The 13,715-nt window shown below is 47.0% G+C and overlaps 1 protein-coding gene across 8 annotated transcripts in view; it reads left to right on the plus strand.

Annotated features, from left to right (window-relative positions):
- The window catches only part of LOC110490309 (signal peptide, CUB domain, EGF-like 1), a 118,943-nt gene that overhangs the window by 80,615 nt on the left and 24,613 nt on the right, over nucleotides 1–13,715 (plus strand). For all 8 annotated transcript variants that reach the window (XM_090200422.1, XM_036944608.2, XM_036944610.2 and 5 more), the window contains one exon: nucleotides 4,977–5,093. In XM_090200422.1, coding sequence (XP_090056548.1) covers nucleotides 4,977–5,093 — 117 coding nt within the window. The remainder of the gene's footprint in view (nucleotides 1–4,976; nucleotides 5,094–13,715) is intronic.

Consider the following 13,715-nt stretch of genomic DNA (forward strand, 5'->3'; position numbering starts at 1 on the left):
TAAACGCGTGAACCCCCACTAATATCTAACTAAAACTGCACTTCCTTAAACCTGGGAGCCTCGAGGCAGCGTTTCCATCTTGGTTTCTTATGGTTCTGTTTCCTTTATTTTACATTATTTTGTTTTCAAAGGCAGAAATGGATCCTGTACAATGTACGTTGTTTACCAGCATGGAGACTCAAATCAGTCAGACATTCAGACATCCTGAACTTGTATATACTGTTACTGTTATGGATTGGTGCCTGCAGGTTTCTCCCATACAGAGGCAGATCTTACTTCAACAGGTGACGACTTTGGCCTGTAAATTGGGGGGGGGGGGACAAAACTCCACCTATTTCCTCTAAAAGTGAACTTTTCCATCCTTCTCATCTTTCATCAGTTGAGGAATCTTTCCCCTGCCTGACTCAGTCCTGTTGTTTTCATACCTGATGATGTCACTGTTGATGCTCCTCCCCTTCATTCCAACACTGTCTATAACCCCCAGCTCTCATTTATATGACCTGTGTTATTGAGATGTTTTTAATCCCAACTTTTTTATTTGCAGTTTCCTTTTATACTTTACAGGTCTGATTAGTCTGGTTGCCATGGAGACTATGGAAGTCTTTAGAACAGCCCTGAACGTCTGTTAGATTTGACACCGTGCTCCATTCGTCTGCCTGGTTTGACACACAGCGTTCCTGACTCTCTCTGTGCGTCTGCTGCTGCTATTTTCTCTGCAGACACAGCCATAGGCTTTGTCCCATATCACTGGAGCCCAGATTGATCAAGACAGACTCAACTGGAACCTGGGCTATAATGAAATAATAGATGGAGAAAAGCCTGATAGAGAGAGTGAGAGGAAAGAGTGAAGAATGTGAAAGTTCTAGCACAGAAAATGCCAGGTCTTGTCAAAGTTCTACTCATTTAGGATTAAACCAGCGTGTGCTGGACACTTGATGAGGTTGGGTGTGAGAGCGGGAGAGAGAGAGTGTAGTGCTATAGCTACACAGACCTCGGCTGCTGAGGAGTCCAAGTAAACCACTCACCTAGGACAGATGTATGGATAGCGTGATTTCAGGACGAGGGCAGCGCTGACAGCTGGATTAGGTGCCCATGACAACAGTGAAGGGGGATCCTGTTAGCTAGGCCCTGCTGAAAGACGATCGTGCCCCTACAGCTCAGTCAGTATGTGTGTGGAGGGTTGATGAGACTTGGCATGATGCTTAATAAAGCACAACCACTCCTCTTTTCTCATGACTCCCTCTTAATCAATAGAACATGTGTCTTACTGAGAGAGAGAGGGAGAGAGAGAGAGAGAAGGGCCTGCATGGAGATTTGCCTGGTCAGCATTTGCCTGTGTGAGGAGTATGAGGTACGTTTGTGTGTGTGTGTGCACCCACTCTCTATCTCTTCACTCCTGACGTCAGCAGAGCAGATCAGTCAAGTCTGCCCAGAGCATGTGTGAGCATGGTAGGTATCTTATGAGGAGAGAGAGACAGACAGAGAGACAGTGAGATGGAAGGGTGTGATGATGGGGGTATTTGGTGGGCAAGTCAGGGGTGTCTCTGTTGATTTGTACTGGCTCTCAGCCAACACACCACTGGCCCTGCTGCCGCTGCTCACACAAACAAGACAGACGAGTAATCTTCATCTGTCACCACGGAGATGAGAGCTGGTTCCCTTGAACGGGTCCCTCCAACCGTCAATCTCCCCCAGAATGTCTCCCACAGAAACTCCCCCAATCCCCTACTCCCCTTTACAAAAAATAGGTGTTACCCTGTCCACCTTCCTCTCAGCTTCAGCATGTTGAAATTGAGACATAGGGAAGTGGAAAGGATGGCTGTGAATAGAAGAGTGTTAGCCTTTGTAGCGTAGTTGCAATACAGTGTGCATGAGACAGAAACATTCAGGGGTGGGAGAGGGAAGGGGGTTCAGAGGGGCTGTTCGGGGGTAGGCTTTGCATGTCCAGTACATCAATCAGAGTGTGTTTGGGCGGGCGGCGGGTCTGTGTTCCTGTGTGCAGCCTCTTGCCCTGGGGGTGGGCGGGCCTGGCTCATCAGAGCAGGAGAGGGGCTCTGAGCAGGACTCACGCTAAGCTAATTATAGGGCCCATTGCCTTCAGTAGTATAAATCAGTCTGACCCATTATCAGCCCCATGCACACACACACACACACACACACACACACACACACACACACACCTACCTGAGTGGGATGTTTGCAGGGGTCCACTGCCATACTCTACAGCACCCATCAGACAAGCTACACTATATATACAAAAGTATGTGGACACCCCTTCAACTTAGTGGATTCAGCTATTTCAACCTCACCCATTGCTGACAGGTGTATATAATCAAGCACACAGCCATGCAATCTCCATAGACAAACATTGGCAGTAGAATGGCCTTACTGTGGCACCGTTTTAGAATGACACCTTTCCATCAAGTCAGTTCGTCACATTTCTGCCCTACTAGAGCTGCCCCGGTCAACTGTAAGTGCTTTTATTGTGAAGTGGAAACGTCTAGAAGCAACAATGGCTCAGCTGTGAAGTGGTAGGCCACACAAGCTCACAGAACAGGACCGTTGAGTAGCGTGTACAATTTGTCTGTCCTTGGTTGCAACACTCACTACCGAGTTCCAGACTGCTTCTGGAAGTAACGTCAGCACAAGAACTGTTTATCAGGAGCTTCATGAAATGGGTTTCCATGGCCGAGCATCTGGCCACAAGCCTAAGATCACCATACGCAACGCCAAGCGTCGGCTGGAGTGGTGTAAAGTTTTCTCTGGATTGATGAATCACACTTCACCAACTCCGACTGAGAAATCTGTGTTTGGTGGATGCTAGAAGAACGCTACCTGCCACAATGTGCCAACTGTAGAGTTTGGTGGAGGAGGAATAATGGACTGGGGCTGTTTTTCAGGCTAGGCCCCTTAGTTCCAGTGAAGGGAAATCTTAACGCAACAGTATACAATGACATTCTAGACGATTCTGTGCTTCCAACTTTGTGGCAACAGTTTTGGGAAGGCCCTTTCCTGTTTCAGCATGGCAATGCCCCCATGCACAAAATTAAGTCCATACAGAAATCGAACATCTTTGAGATGAATTAGAACGCCGACTGTGAGCCAGGCCTAATCACCCAACATCAGTGCCCAACCTCACTAATGTTCTTGTGGCTGAGTGGAAGCAAGTTCCCGCAGCAATGTTCCAACATCTAGTGCAAAGCCTTCCCAGAAGAGTGGAGGCTATTATAGCAGCAAAGGGGGGACCAACTCCATATTATTGACCATGATTTTGGAATGATATGTTCAACGACCAGGTGGTCATGTAGTGTACCAGGAAGATAGAGTATCTCTCCTTCCCCTATTCCCTCTGTGTTTTCCTTTTCGGGGAATTAGGTTCAGTATCCCAAAAGGTTATCTGCAGTTCTATGAAACACACCAGCAGCCTCATTGAAGTAGAGCCATTTTGCCACTGACAGCTTCCCTGTGGTGGTAGAATCTGGCGACCATGCTGGCTCTCACAGCACCCACCTGCCGTTTGGTTTTGCTGCAAACAGACGGCCATGTTGGATCAGCCCGCTGATGAGATGCCGTCAGTCCGTGACACTACACTCATTGACAGTATTATGCTAATGCTGTGACCTCTAGAGCCGGGCATGTTAGCTAGCCAGTCTGAAAGGGTTTATCCTCTTCCCTCCTCCCTTAAAGCAGGCACAGAACCTCTTTGCATTTATTGAGCTGGGAATAGATGCCAGAGAGACAAGTCCATGTCCAAATAGCCAGAGCCATTTCAGCGTCTTCCTTTAAAGGGATAGTTTGGGATTTTGGCTGAACTCATGGATACCATTTTTTTGCTTCTGTGTCCAGTATGAAGGAAATTATAGGTAGTTTTGCGAGCCAATGCTAACTAGCATTATCACTAGCTGTACCCAAAGACTTCCAGTCTGTGCTGAGCTAGTTAGCTTTGCTCTCGAAACTACCTCTGAACTTCCTTCATACAGGACGCAGAGACATAGAAATGGTATCCACGAGTTTGGGGAAGTAGATGAACTATCCCTTTAGCTAAGCACAGTCAACTGAGTTTTTTCCAGGACATATCAGAAGCCTGCCAGACCCAAGTAGTTTGAATCTGAAACTGTTCTTTATTAAATATAGTAGCCTATTATTGAGCCCCGTTTAAATAACAGTATACTGTTTCACCGTCCTCAGCAGTATCTGACACCCATTGGGGATTAGTGAGCTCAGCTTTCCTATAGCAACATTGGGCTGCGCAGGTAAAGTGGAGATGCCATTAGGTGCTATTTGTTTTGGGATTAGCTCAGGCAATATTCACAAGTCAGAGCAAACCTTATCTTGGCCACATACAAGAACATTTTTCCTGGAGTCAAAATATACACATTCGGTCCTAGGTACTACTACTCGATCCCGCCACTAACTATATTTTAGACTCTCGTGTTTTCTCTACTTAACCTTCAGTATCGTTTTTGACTAAATGTTTTCTTGACGTTTTTTGGAAACAGGGCTTTCCTGTCTTAACTCGGCTACTGAGTTCCTCTCCTTTATCAACTCATGTTGCCCATTAATCTCTTGTTTATGTTTTGTAGAAATCTGTGAGTCCTGAGTATGACTTTATAGTCGGTCTGTGACATGTTTATGAACCGTGTATGAAATTCCAACTGTGTACCGTCTCATAACCTGTCACTGGTCTGATGGACAACCACAATGTCTTGACACGGGCTTAGTATTGTGGAAATGAAGTCTGAATGGGTATGATGGAATAGCCAAATGCCCTGAGTACACGACGTCACCCTGTTGTGTGTTTCCCCATTGTATGTAGCCTCTTCTCAACCCACCCGTCGTATTTTCACTGTCTACTGTTTCTCTCTTTAGACTCCGTTCTGCTCTTTAGATATGCGTGCCTGTCAGTATGTTAATACCCCTCCCCTGCCCCCGCCCCGCCTCTCTTTTCTCCCACTGTATATTTTTGTTTTACCCAGAAACCTGTGCGGTGAACAATGGCGGCTGTGACCGGACGTGCAAGGACACGGCTACAGGGGTCCGCTGCAGCTGCCCCGTGGGATTCACCCTGCAGCCAGACGGCAAGACCTGCAAAGGTCAGTGTATAGGTGTGTGTGTGTGTGTGTCCCTGTGGCCCTACTGTCCCCTACTGCTCTCCTCTATCTTCTTCACTTCACCCTCTCTCTCTCTCTCTCTCTCTCTCTCTCTCTCTCTCTCTCTCTCTCTCCATGTGACGAGAGGCTTTTACTCATGCCTTGAGAGCACCCAACCCTTTAGTGTGCTCATCTTAAGAACACACTGCTAGTGCTGTTAACAATGGAGGCACATTCCGTATCAGCACTCAACCGTATTTGGCAAATGTAACGCAATATGGGCAAATTATGTGGTATTGAACGGTACTGAATTGAGAGGATCCTTTGCGGAGGTGGTCCAGGGGTCTGGTATCTGTGGCTGGTATGAGTGGTATCTGAGTGATCTTGGGCCAAGACCAACCAACCCTGCGGCACAAAGTTCACTTCCCCTCCTCGCATGGAGGAGAGAGAGACTCCGGTCTCCAGCGCGGTCACTGGCAGTGCTGCTGTTGTTGTTGATGTTGCCGCCAAACGTTTCCACTTCCCAAATTCCGCCTGTGACGTCAAAGACGGCGACCCAGGCCCTACCGGGCTGCCACACAGACACAGTGAAAGGGACTTTTTTCTAGCAGATAGTTGGTTTAGGCTTGTCCCTAAACAAACAGGGCCGTTGATGGTTCTGACCCCAGGGTCACCCGAACGGAAAATACAGTGGTTTATGTGGAGCGGTGTTGTTGGTTTCAGGGATCATTGATATGTCTGAGGAACAGCGACACTGTGGTCTGGCTTGCATGAGACACACCTGGGTGCATCTCAAGCGGATAGTGGCTACTTTCTCTCCTCATCTCCTAATCTCCTATCCTTCATCTGCACTAATCAGGAAGAAGAGACTGGGGAAGATAAAACAAAAGGCCTGAGAGTTTTCCTCGGGCTGTTGAGTTGAGTTGGTTCACATCAGAACAGTTGAAGAAGAACTACACTGAGGATGTGGGGAGGGCTGTTACATCGCTGCTCAACCTATTCTGCCAACATGAACTGCTGTAGGAGTCGCCATAGCAATGACTTGCAGGTTACATGACGGCGACTCTCTATGTCCAATGTCATGTGTGTGTGTGTGTGTGTGTGTGTGTGTGTGTGTGTGTGTGTGTGTGTGTGTGTGTGTACCTGTGTGTGTGTGTACCTGTGTGTGTGTGTACCTGTGTGTGTGTGTACCTGTGTGTGTGTGTACCTGTGTGCGTGTGTATTTCGTGTCAAGAAGTTTGAGAATGTGGCATGTAAGTGTGAAATACTGGAGCCGGGGCTGTCTGGCTGGCAGGCAGACGACGCGACTTCAAACTTTCAGCTGTTTGAACAGTGAGGCCCACGCTGCACTGTCTCTCTCTTTTCCTCTCACACACATATAGTACACACACACACACAGACTCACACAGACTCACACAGCGCCACCCAGCTGTACAGTGGGGAGACACAACATAGGGTGCTAAAAGAGAACCTTACCACCTACCACCATCCATCATATCTCCAGCATAGAGAATAGGCATCATCCATCTCCACCATCCATCATATCTCCAGCATAGAGAATAGGCACCATCCATCTCCACCATCCCATCATATCTCCAGCATAGAGAATAGGCACCATCCATCTCCACCATCCATCCATCTCCAGCATAGAGAATAGGCACCATCCATCTCCACCATCCATCATATCTCCAGCATAGAGAATAGGCACCATCCATCATATCTCCAGCATAGAGAATAGGCACCATCCATCATATCTCCAGCATAGAGAATAGGCACCATCCATCTCCACCATCCATCATATCTCCAGCATAGAGAATAGGCACCATCCATCTCCACCATCCATCATATCTCCAGCATAGAGAATAGGCACCATCCATCTCCACCATCCATCATATCTCCAGCATAGAGAATAGGCACCATCCATCTCCACCATCCATCATATCTCCAGCATAGAGAATAGGCACCATCCATCATATCTCCAGCATAGAGAATAGGCACCATCCATCATATCTCCAGCATAGAGAATAGGCACCATCCATCTCCACCATCCATCATATCTCCAGCATAGAGAATAGGCACCATCCATCTCCACCATCCATCATATCTCCAGCATAGAGAATAGGCAACATCCATCTCCACCATCCATCATATCTCCAGCATAGAGAATAGGCACCATCCATCATATCTCCAGCATAGAGAATAGGCACCATCCATCATATCTCCAGCATAGAGAATAGGCACCATCCATCTCCACCATCCATCATATCTCCAGCATAGAGAATAGGCACCATCCATCTCCACCATCCATCATATCTCCAGCATAGAGAATAGGCACCATCCATCTCCACCATCCATCATATCTCCAGCATAGAGAATAGGCACCATCCATCTCCACCATCCATCATATCTCCAGCATAGAGAATAGGCATATCGTTCATTCTCAGTTGTCATGTCAGCTCTTTAGTTAGAGTGAGGCAGAGCATGAGGACAGTTTTGTTTGGACATGTTATATCAGAGGCACCATAATGGCCAATGAAACCAGTTGATAATGATATATCGTAGAATCCTCTATGGCAACACCATTGTCTGCTAACAAGGTTAGCTGTGACTGGAAGGGTCCAGCCCTGCGTTGGATGCAGTGTGAGAAAACATCTAGTCTCTCTGTCACTCAAATGTCAAGTTCAAACCCCAGCAGCTTGTGTGAACAACTTCCACTCCCGTCTGTCTCCTGTCTGTCTCCCGTCTGTCTCGGCCTTTGATTTGTGCGCTTAACAGGACAACCAAGCCTTTATGGTGCAGGAAAATGAAAAGTTAGCCTCCGCTGTGTTTTCCGGGGGCAAGTTGAGTGGAGAAGATGGATAGGGCTGCAGTCCAGCTGTGTACCGCCCAGATAATGTGGCTGAGTTAGGCCCCTGGGCTCCATAAATCCACCAGTGATTGACCTGATCTGAGCTGGAGCTGAGAGACAGCACCACATCCATCACCCATCACCATCCATCAGCTGGGCATGAAGGGATGGAGGGATGGACCAGGAAAACATGGAGAGAGCCATCTGCCACTGACTGCAAACACACACACACACACACACATACACACACACACACACATACACACACACACACACACACACACACACACACACACACACACACACACTTACATGATAGACATGCACATGCAGGCACGGTGCATATACACACATGTGCATGCACGCACAAGTTAACCATACACTAGTCAGCAATCAATACACACATCCACTCTGACTACACATCCACTCTGACTACACATCCACACTGACTACACACAAAAGGAAGGGAAACTATAAACTCTGAACTCCTCTCCAGTCTCCACCCAGCCAGCATTACTTCTGGATCGTCTCCCACTGAGCCTAGTCAGTCAGCCAGGGGTTTTATTGATCAAGACATTTTATTCAGACCACCTGTCCCACCTTGTCGCCATGCTGCCCCCTGCCTGGACCAAAGCGTTCTGTAACCTTGGTAACAGCACACACAGATCTGTAACAGGTTAAATGGGCTGACAGGGTCTTGGCTAAGCTAGCTGATATCACAGCTGAGCTGACCACAGGAGTGTAGTGTGTGACTGTGTTCTAATGTCGAATATTGAAGATAGTCATGTGTTATAGCATACCGGGTTGTGCCAGTGGTGTGTTGTAACGCGCAGATAGGCCCAGGGGGTAGAGGTGTTTTTATAGCATAGAGATAGTGGGTAGTGATGTGTTGTTAATGTAGATAGAGTATTGTAGACAGCAGTTTGTGGTTTTGTGGGGTTAGTAGTTAGCTGGGAGGTAAATGTCATGCTGTGAGGTACTGTAGACAGAGCCCTCTGTCTCTCTGCTCTGTCTCTCTGTGTGCCAGACCCTGTGGGACCTGCACCATCCTGCCCCCCCCCTAACATAATCATTTCAATATAAACTATTTAGGGCATGTTTAAATCCCAGGCGTCTGATAAACAGCCTTTCATCTGCGCTGACAGACGAGACGGTTCCCTAACTCCACGATGACAGACGCGCCAATGGAAGGAGGCGTTTTCATCACAGGGCTCTCCTGCGGATGGAGGGGAGAGACGGAGGGAGAGAGAGAGGGAGAAGAAAAGTGATTTTGTGAACAGTTTCCAGATGTTTGATTAGAAGGTGCGTGTCGGTGGGTGGATGAGTTGAGTGTGTGTGTGTGTGTGTGTGTGTGTGTGTGTGTGTGTGTGTGTGCGTGTGCGCGTGTGCGTGTGTGTGTGTGGTCGGTGCAGGGAGACTGAGCTGCTCAGTTGTACAGTGTGTGTATGGGCACCTGAGACACGTCTTCACTGGCCTGCATTCCTCTCCCCAGTACCAGCGAAAGCCTGAACACACACACACACACACACACACACACACACACACACACACACACACACATCCAGTAATCCAATCAAAGAGCCATTACTGTAGTCACTTAACACAGACAAGGAGAAACCAGGTGATAGGCTACAAGCTCGTTGGGTTATAAGGGGACATACTTCATGTGGCTAAGCTAATCTCAGTAAATGAACTGTTTCATAGTTAGCAACACCTTTGATTCTCACCCTCACTTTCCCACCTACCGCTCCCACTAGCTTTTTGTCATAGCTTCACTATCACTTTGTGTCCTCAAAAGACTGGAAGCTACTGTACGGAGTTGCTTCCCCATAAACTCCTCCTCTAGCCCCACTCGTCCAGACAGAAAGCCTCCAGAAAGTACCAATGCTCTCAACAGCCCACTGTATTAACATGTCAGGCCCAGTAATCTCCACAATAACACTCCTATCTCCATCACCTTACATGACTCTGGCCCAGCTCCGGCCCTCAACCGTTCCGGCTCTCCCTCCGTCAGGCCGGCGTCGGCCCTGCCTGCTGTTTTATTTTACTGTTGTGTTGCTCTTTACTGGAGTTGCTCTTGGCCCAGATGCGGCCCATAGAGCCTCTGTTATTAGACGGAGGAGAGTCTTTAGGGACAAAGCAAACAGAGCGGGCCGTTTAAGTCCTCTGATAAATACCCGGCCGGCTCTGGCCCGAGCCGCCCGTCGTCTCCCAAATTAGCAGCCTGAGGTGGTCACACTGAGGTAAACTCTGCTTTTTATGAACAGTAGATCCCCCTTCTCCCGTCCCCAAATTATTTGGACAGGTTCGGGTTTCCACAAATGTATTACGTTTAATTGCTTTTTACTGTAAATATTTTGTAAAACTACACAGTTTCCCCGAGGCGCGTACCAAGGCTACCCGAGTGCTCAGAGATAAGCCTGCAGCAGCAGCCAAAGAGCTTCCACATTCCTCATCTCTCTCTCTCACTCACTCTCTCTCCAATGGCTGCAGTTCATGTTACAATACAACCTTTATTTCTTCTTCTCTTTCTTTATTTCTGTCTTGTTTGCTGCCTCTCCCTCTTTCCGTTCTCCATCTACAATGCTTCTACATCTGCATTGCTTGCTGTTTGGGGTTTTAGGCTGGGTTTCTGTACAGCACTTTGTGACATCAGCTGATGTACGAAGAGCTTTATAAATACATATGATTGATTGATACTATCTTTGTCTTTTGAGAGGACTATTTTTGACTCAGAAGCATCTTATGCAACAACGACCTTCCAGTTGATCCCTCTGAGTTTTACTTACTGTATTGAGGTCGAGGGCCAGAGGTCAACGTTCAGCCATATTCTCATTTACCGGTCTATTATTTATCCTACACTGTTGTTAATTACAAACAATCCTAATCATCTGTTGAACCCTAAACCACCATCACAAGGCTTTTCCAGTCAGCCAGTCAGTTAGCCAGTCAGTCAGTTAACCAGTCAGTCAGCCAGTAGATAGTCAGTCAGTCAGCCAGTAGACAGTCAGCCAGTAGACTGCCAGTACCCAGTCAGCCAGCCAGTCAGTCAGTCAGTGAGTAAGCCAGCCAGTCAGTCAGTCAGTGAGTAAGCCAGCCAGTCAATCAGCCAGTCAGTCAACCAGCCATTCAGGCAGATGGCGGTAATAGATGGTAATGAGCTGCTATTGGCTGGTTATCTTCAGGGAGCAGCAGGGCTCAGAATGGACCTATTGATCGCAGATGAAGCAGGGTATCGATCGAACCGGTGGTAAATGTCAAACAGGGATGGGAGATTGATGGGTGTGGGTGTGTAGGGAGTGTGTGTGTGTGTGTGTGTGTGCGTGTGTGTGTGCGTGCGTGCGTACGTGTGTGTGTGTGTGTGTGTGTGTGTGTGTGTGTGTGTGTGTGTGTGTATATGCTTGACAGATTACACCCCTGTTTTCACGTCCAGATTATTAGAGAGATTAAAATTATTAGATCACGGTGAGAAAGGAAGAGAGAGACAGAGGTGGTAACAAAAAGAGATATCTGAAATGAGAGGAAGATACAAGAGATAAGGGGTGAGTGAGTGATAGATCAGTGGGCATAGGGAGTGGAAGATTGAGAGTGAGTGACTGAGAAGGATGGAACATGAGACGTCCCCATTCCTTATCCGCTCCATTCATTGCTCTCATTTCCTTTCCATCCCTCTCTCCCTCCCCAGGTCTCCTCTACCTCCTCCCCCCTCCCTGAGTGAGATCCTCATGGTACATCATATGTAGGAGAGCCTTAATGAGCTATGCCCTCGTTAATAGAGGCCTAACTACCACCTGGCCCCTGGCAGCCCAGATGTGTGTGCAATGCAATCACAGAGGTGATCTCTCAATTCAATATCAATGTATGGGCTTTATTGGCATGGTAAACATATGTTAACATTGACAAAGCAAGTGAAGTAGATAATAAACAAAAGTGAAATAAAAAATAACAATGAATAGTTAACATTGCACTCAGAAAAGTTCCAAAAGAATAAAGACATTTCAAATGTCATATGATGTCTATATACAGTGTTGTAATGACATGCAAATAGTTAAAGTACAAAATGGAAAATAAATAAGCATAAATATGGATTGTGTTTCCAATGGTGTATGTTCTTCACTGGTTGCCCTTCTCTTGTGGCAACAGGTCACACATCTTGCTGTTGTGATGACACACTGTGGTATTTCACCCAATAGAAATTGGAGTTTATCAATATTGGGTTTGTGGCTGTCTAGATCCCTGCTGTTTGTTGTTTTCAATTTTCCCCGTAACCTGCCTTGTCTGGAACTGCAAGGAGTAACAGCCTAACATACGTTGCTAGCTACCATGACAAAGACAACAGCCGGCGGGAGTACCGTTGAGGACAGTGCCAGTGGTGTCTCTCTCTCACACCTGAAGGATCTTTTAAATGAACAAAAAGAGACCTATAAGCAGTTGTTACAACAACAAGAAAATAGTTTCAAGTGTTTTGTCCAAATACTCGTGGATTCTACTAATAAAATACTGGATGACCTGACCAGAGAGGTCCAAGACCTGAAGACAAATGTGCAGTTCTCCCAGAGTCAGCTCGACGAGTTGAAACAGGAGAACGGCAAGAGGACAGCAATCTGTAAGTCATTGAGAGAGGACATCAGTTCTGTGTGTGAATCCATGATAACAATGACAGACAAATCAGACTATCTCGAGGGACAATCAAGGCGAAACAACATGATTGTGGACGGGGTTGCAGAATCTCCACATGAGACCTGGATGGAGTCTGAGGACAAAGTGAGGGAAATGATCTCTGAAAAATTGAAGATGGACCACAGGAAGATTGAGGTGGAGCGCGCCCACAGGACTGGAAAACCCACTTCCGTTCCAGGTGACAGGCCCAGGCCGATAGTGGTCATGTTCCTGAGGTTCAAGGACAAGGTTCTGGAAAGAGCCAAGAACATGAGAGGAACGTATATATCTTCCTCAAGGAGGATTATCCTGAAGCTGTGCGCCAGAAGAGGAAAGAACTGATCCCAGTCATGAAAGCTGCCAGAGCGCGTGGGGGACATTGCGTACATCCGCTACGACAGGCTCATTGTCCACCCTCCCTCCCAGAAGCCTGGAAGGGATGAGAGAACCAAGCCTATGGGTTTGCAGCCTCAACCCCGCAGCACACACACACACACACACACACACACATCAATTGATATGCTGATATGAATACTATGCATGCCAGTCTCTCTTGGCTCAGAGTTGAGGAGAGACTGACTGCATCACTTCTTCTTTTTATAAGAAACAATGTGTTGAAAATCCCAAATTGTTTGCATAGTCAACTTACACACAGCTCTGACACACACACTTATCCCACCAGACAGGCCACCAGGGGTCTCATAGTTTCATAGTCCCCAAATCCAGAACAAATTCAAGAAAACGTACAGTATTATATAGAGCCCTTATTGCATTGAACTTTCTTCCATCTCATATTGCTCAAATAAATAGCAAACCTGGTTTTAAAAAACAGATAAAGCAACACCTCGAGGCACAACGTCTCTCCCCTATTTGACCTAGATAGTTTGTATGTATGCATTGTGACTACTGTCATCACGTAGGCTACGTGTGCCTTTTTAAAAAATGTATGTTCTGTCCTTGAGCTGTTCTTGTCTAATGATGTTCTTTATTATGTCATTCTGTATTATGTGTCATGTTTTGTGTGGACCTCAGGAAGAGTAGCTGCTGCTTTTGCAACAGCCAATGGGGATCCTAATAAAATACCAAATACCAAAGTAATTATCTTTTTGTTTTCTCAT

The sequence above is a fragment of the Oncorhynchus mykiss genome, chromosome 15 (genome assembly GCF_057628025.1).
Source record: "Oncorhynchus mykiss isolate SJ-2025 chromosome 15, ASM5762802v1, whole genome shotgun sequence".
In the NCBI taxonomy this organism is placed as follows: Eukaryota; Metazoa; Chordata; class Actinopteri; order Salmoniformes; family Salmonidae; genus Oncorhynchus; species Oncorhynchus mykiss.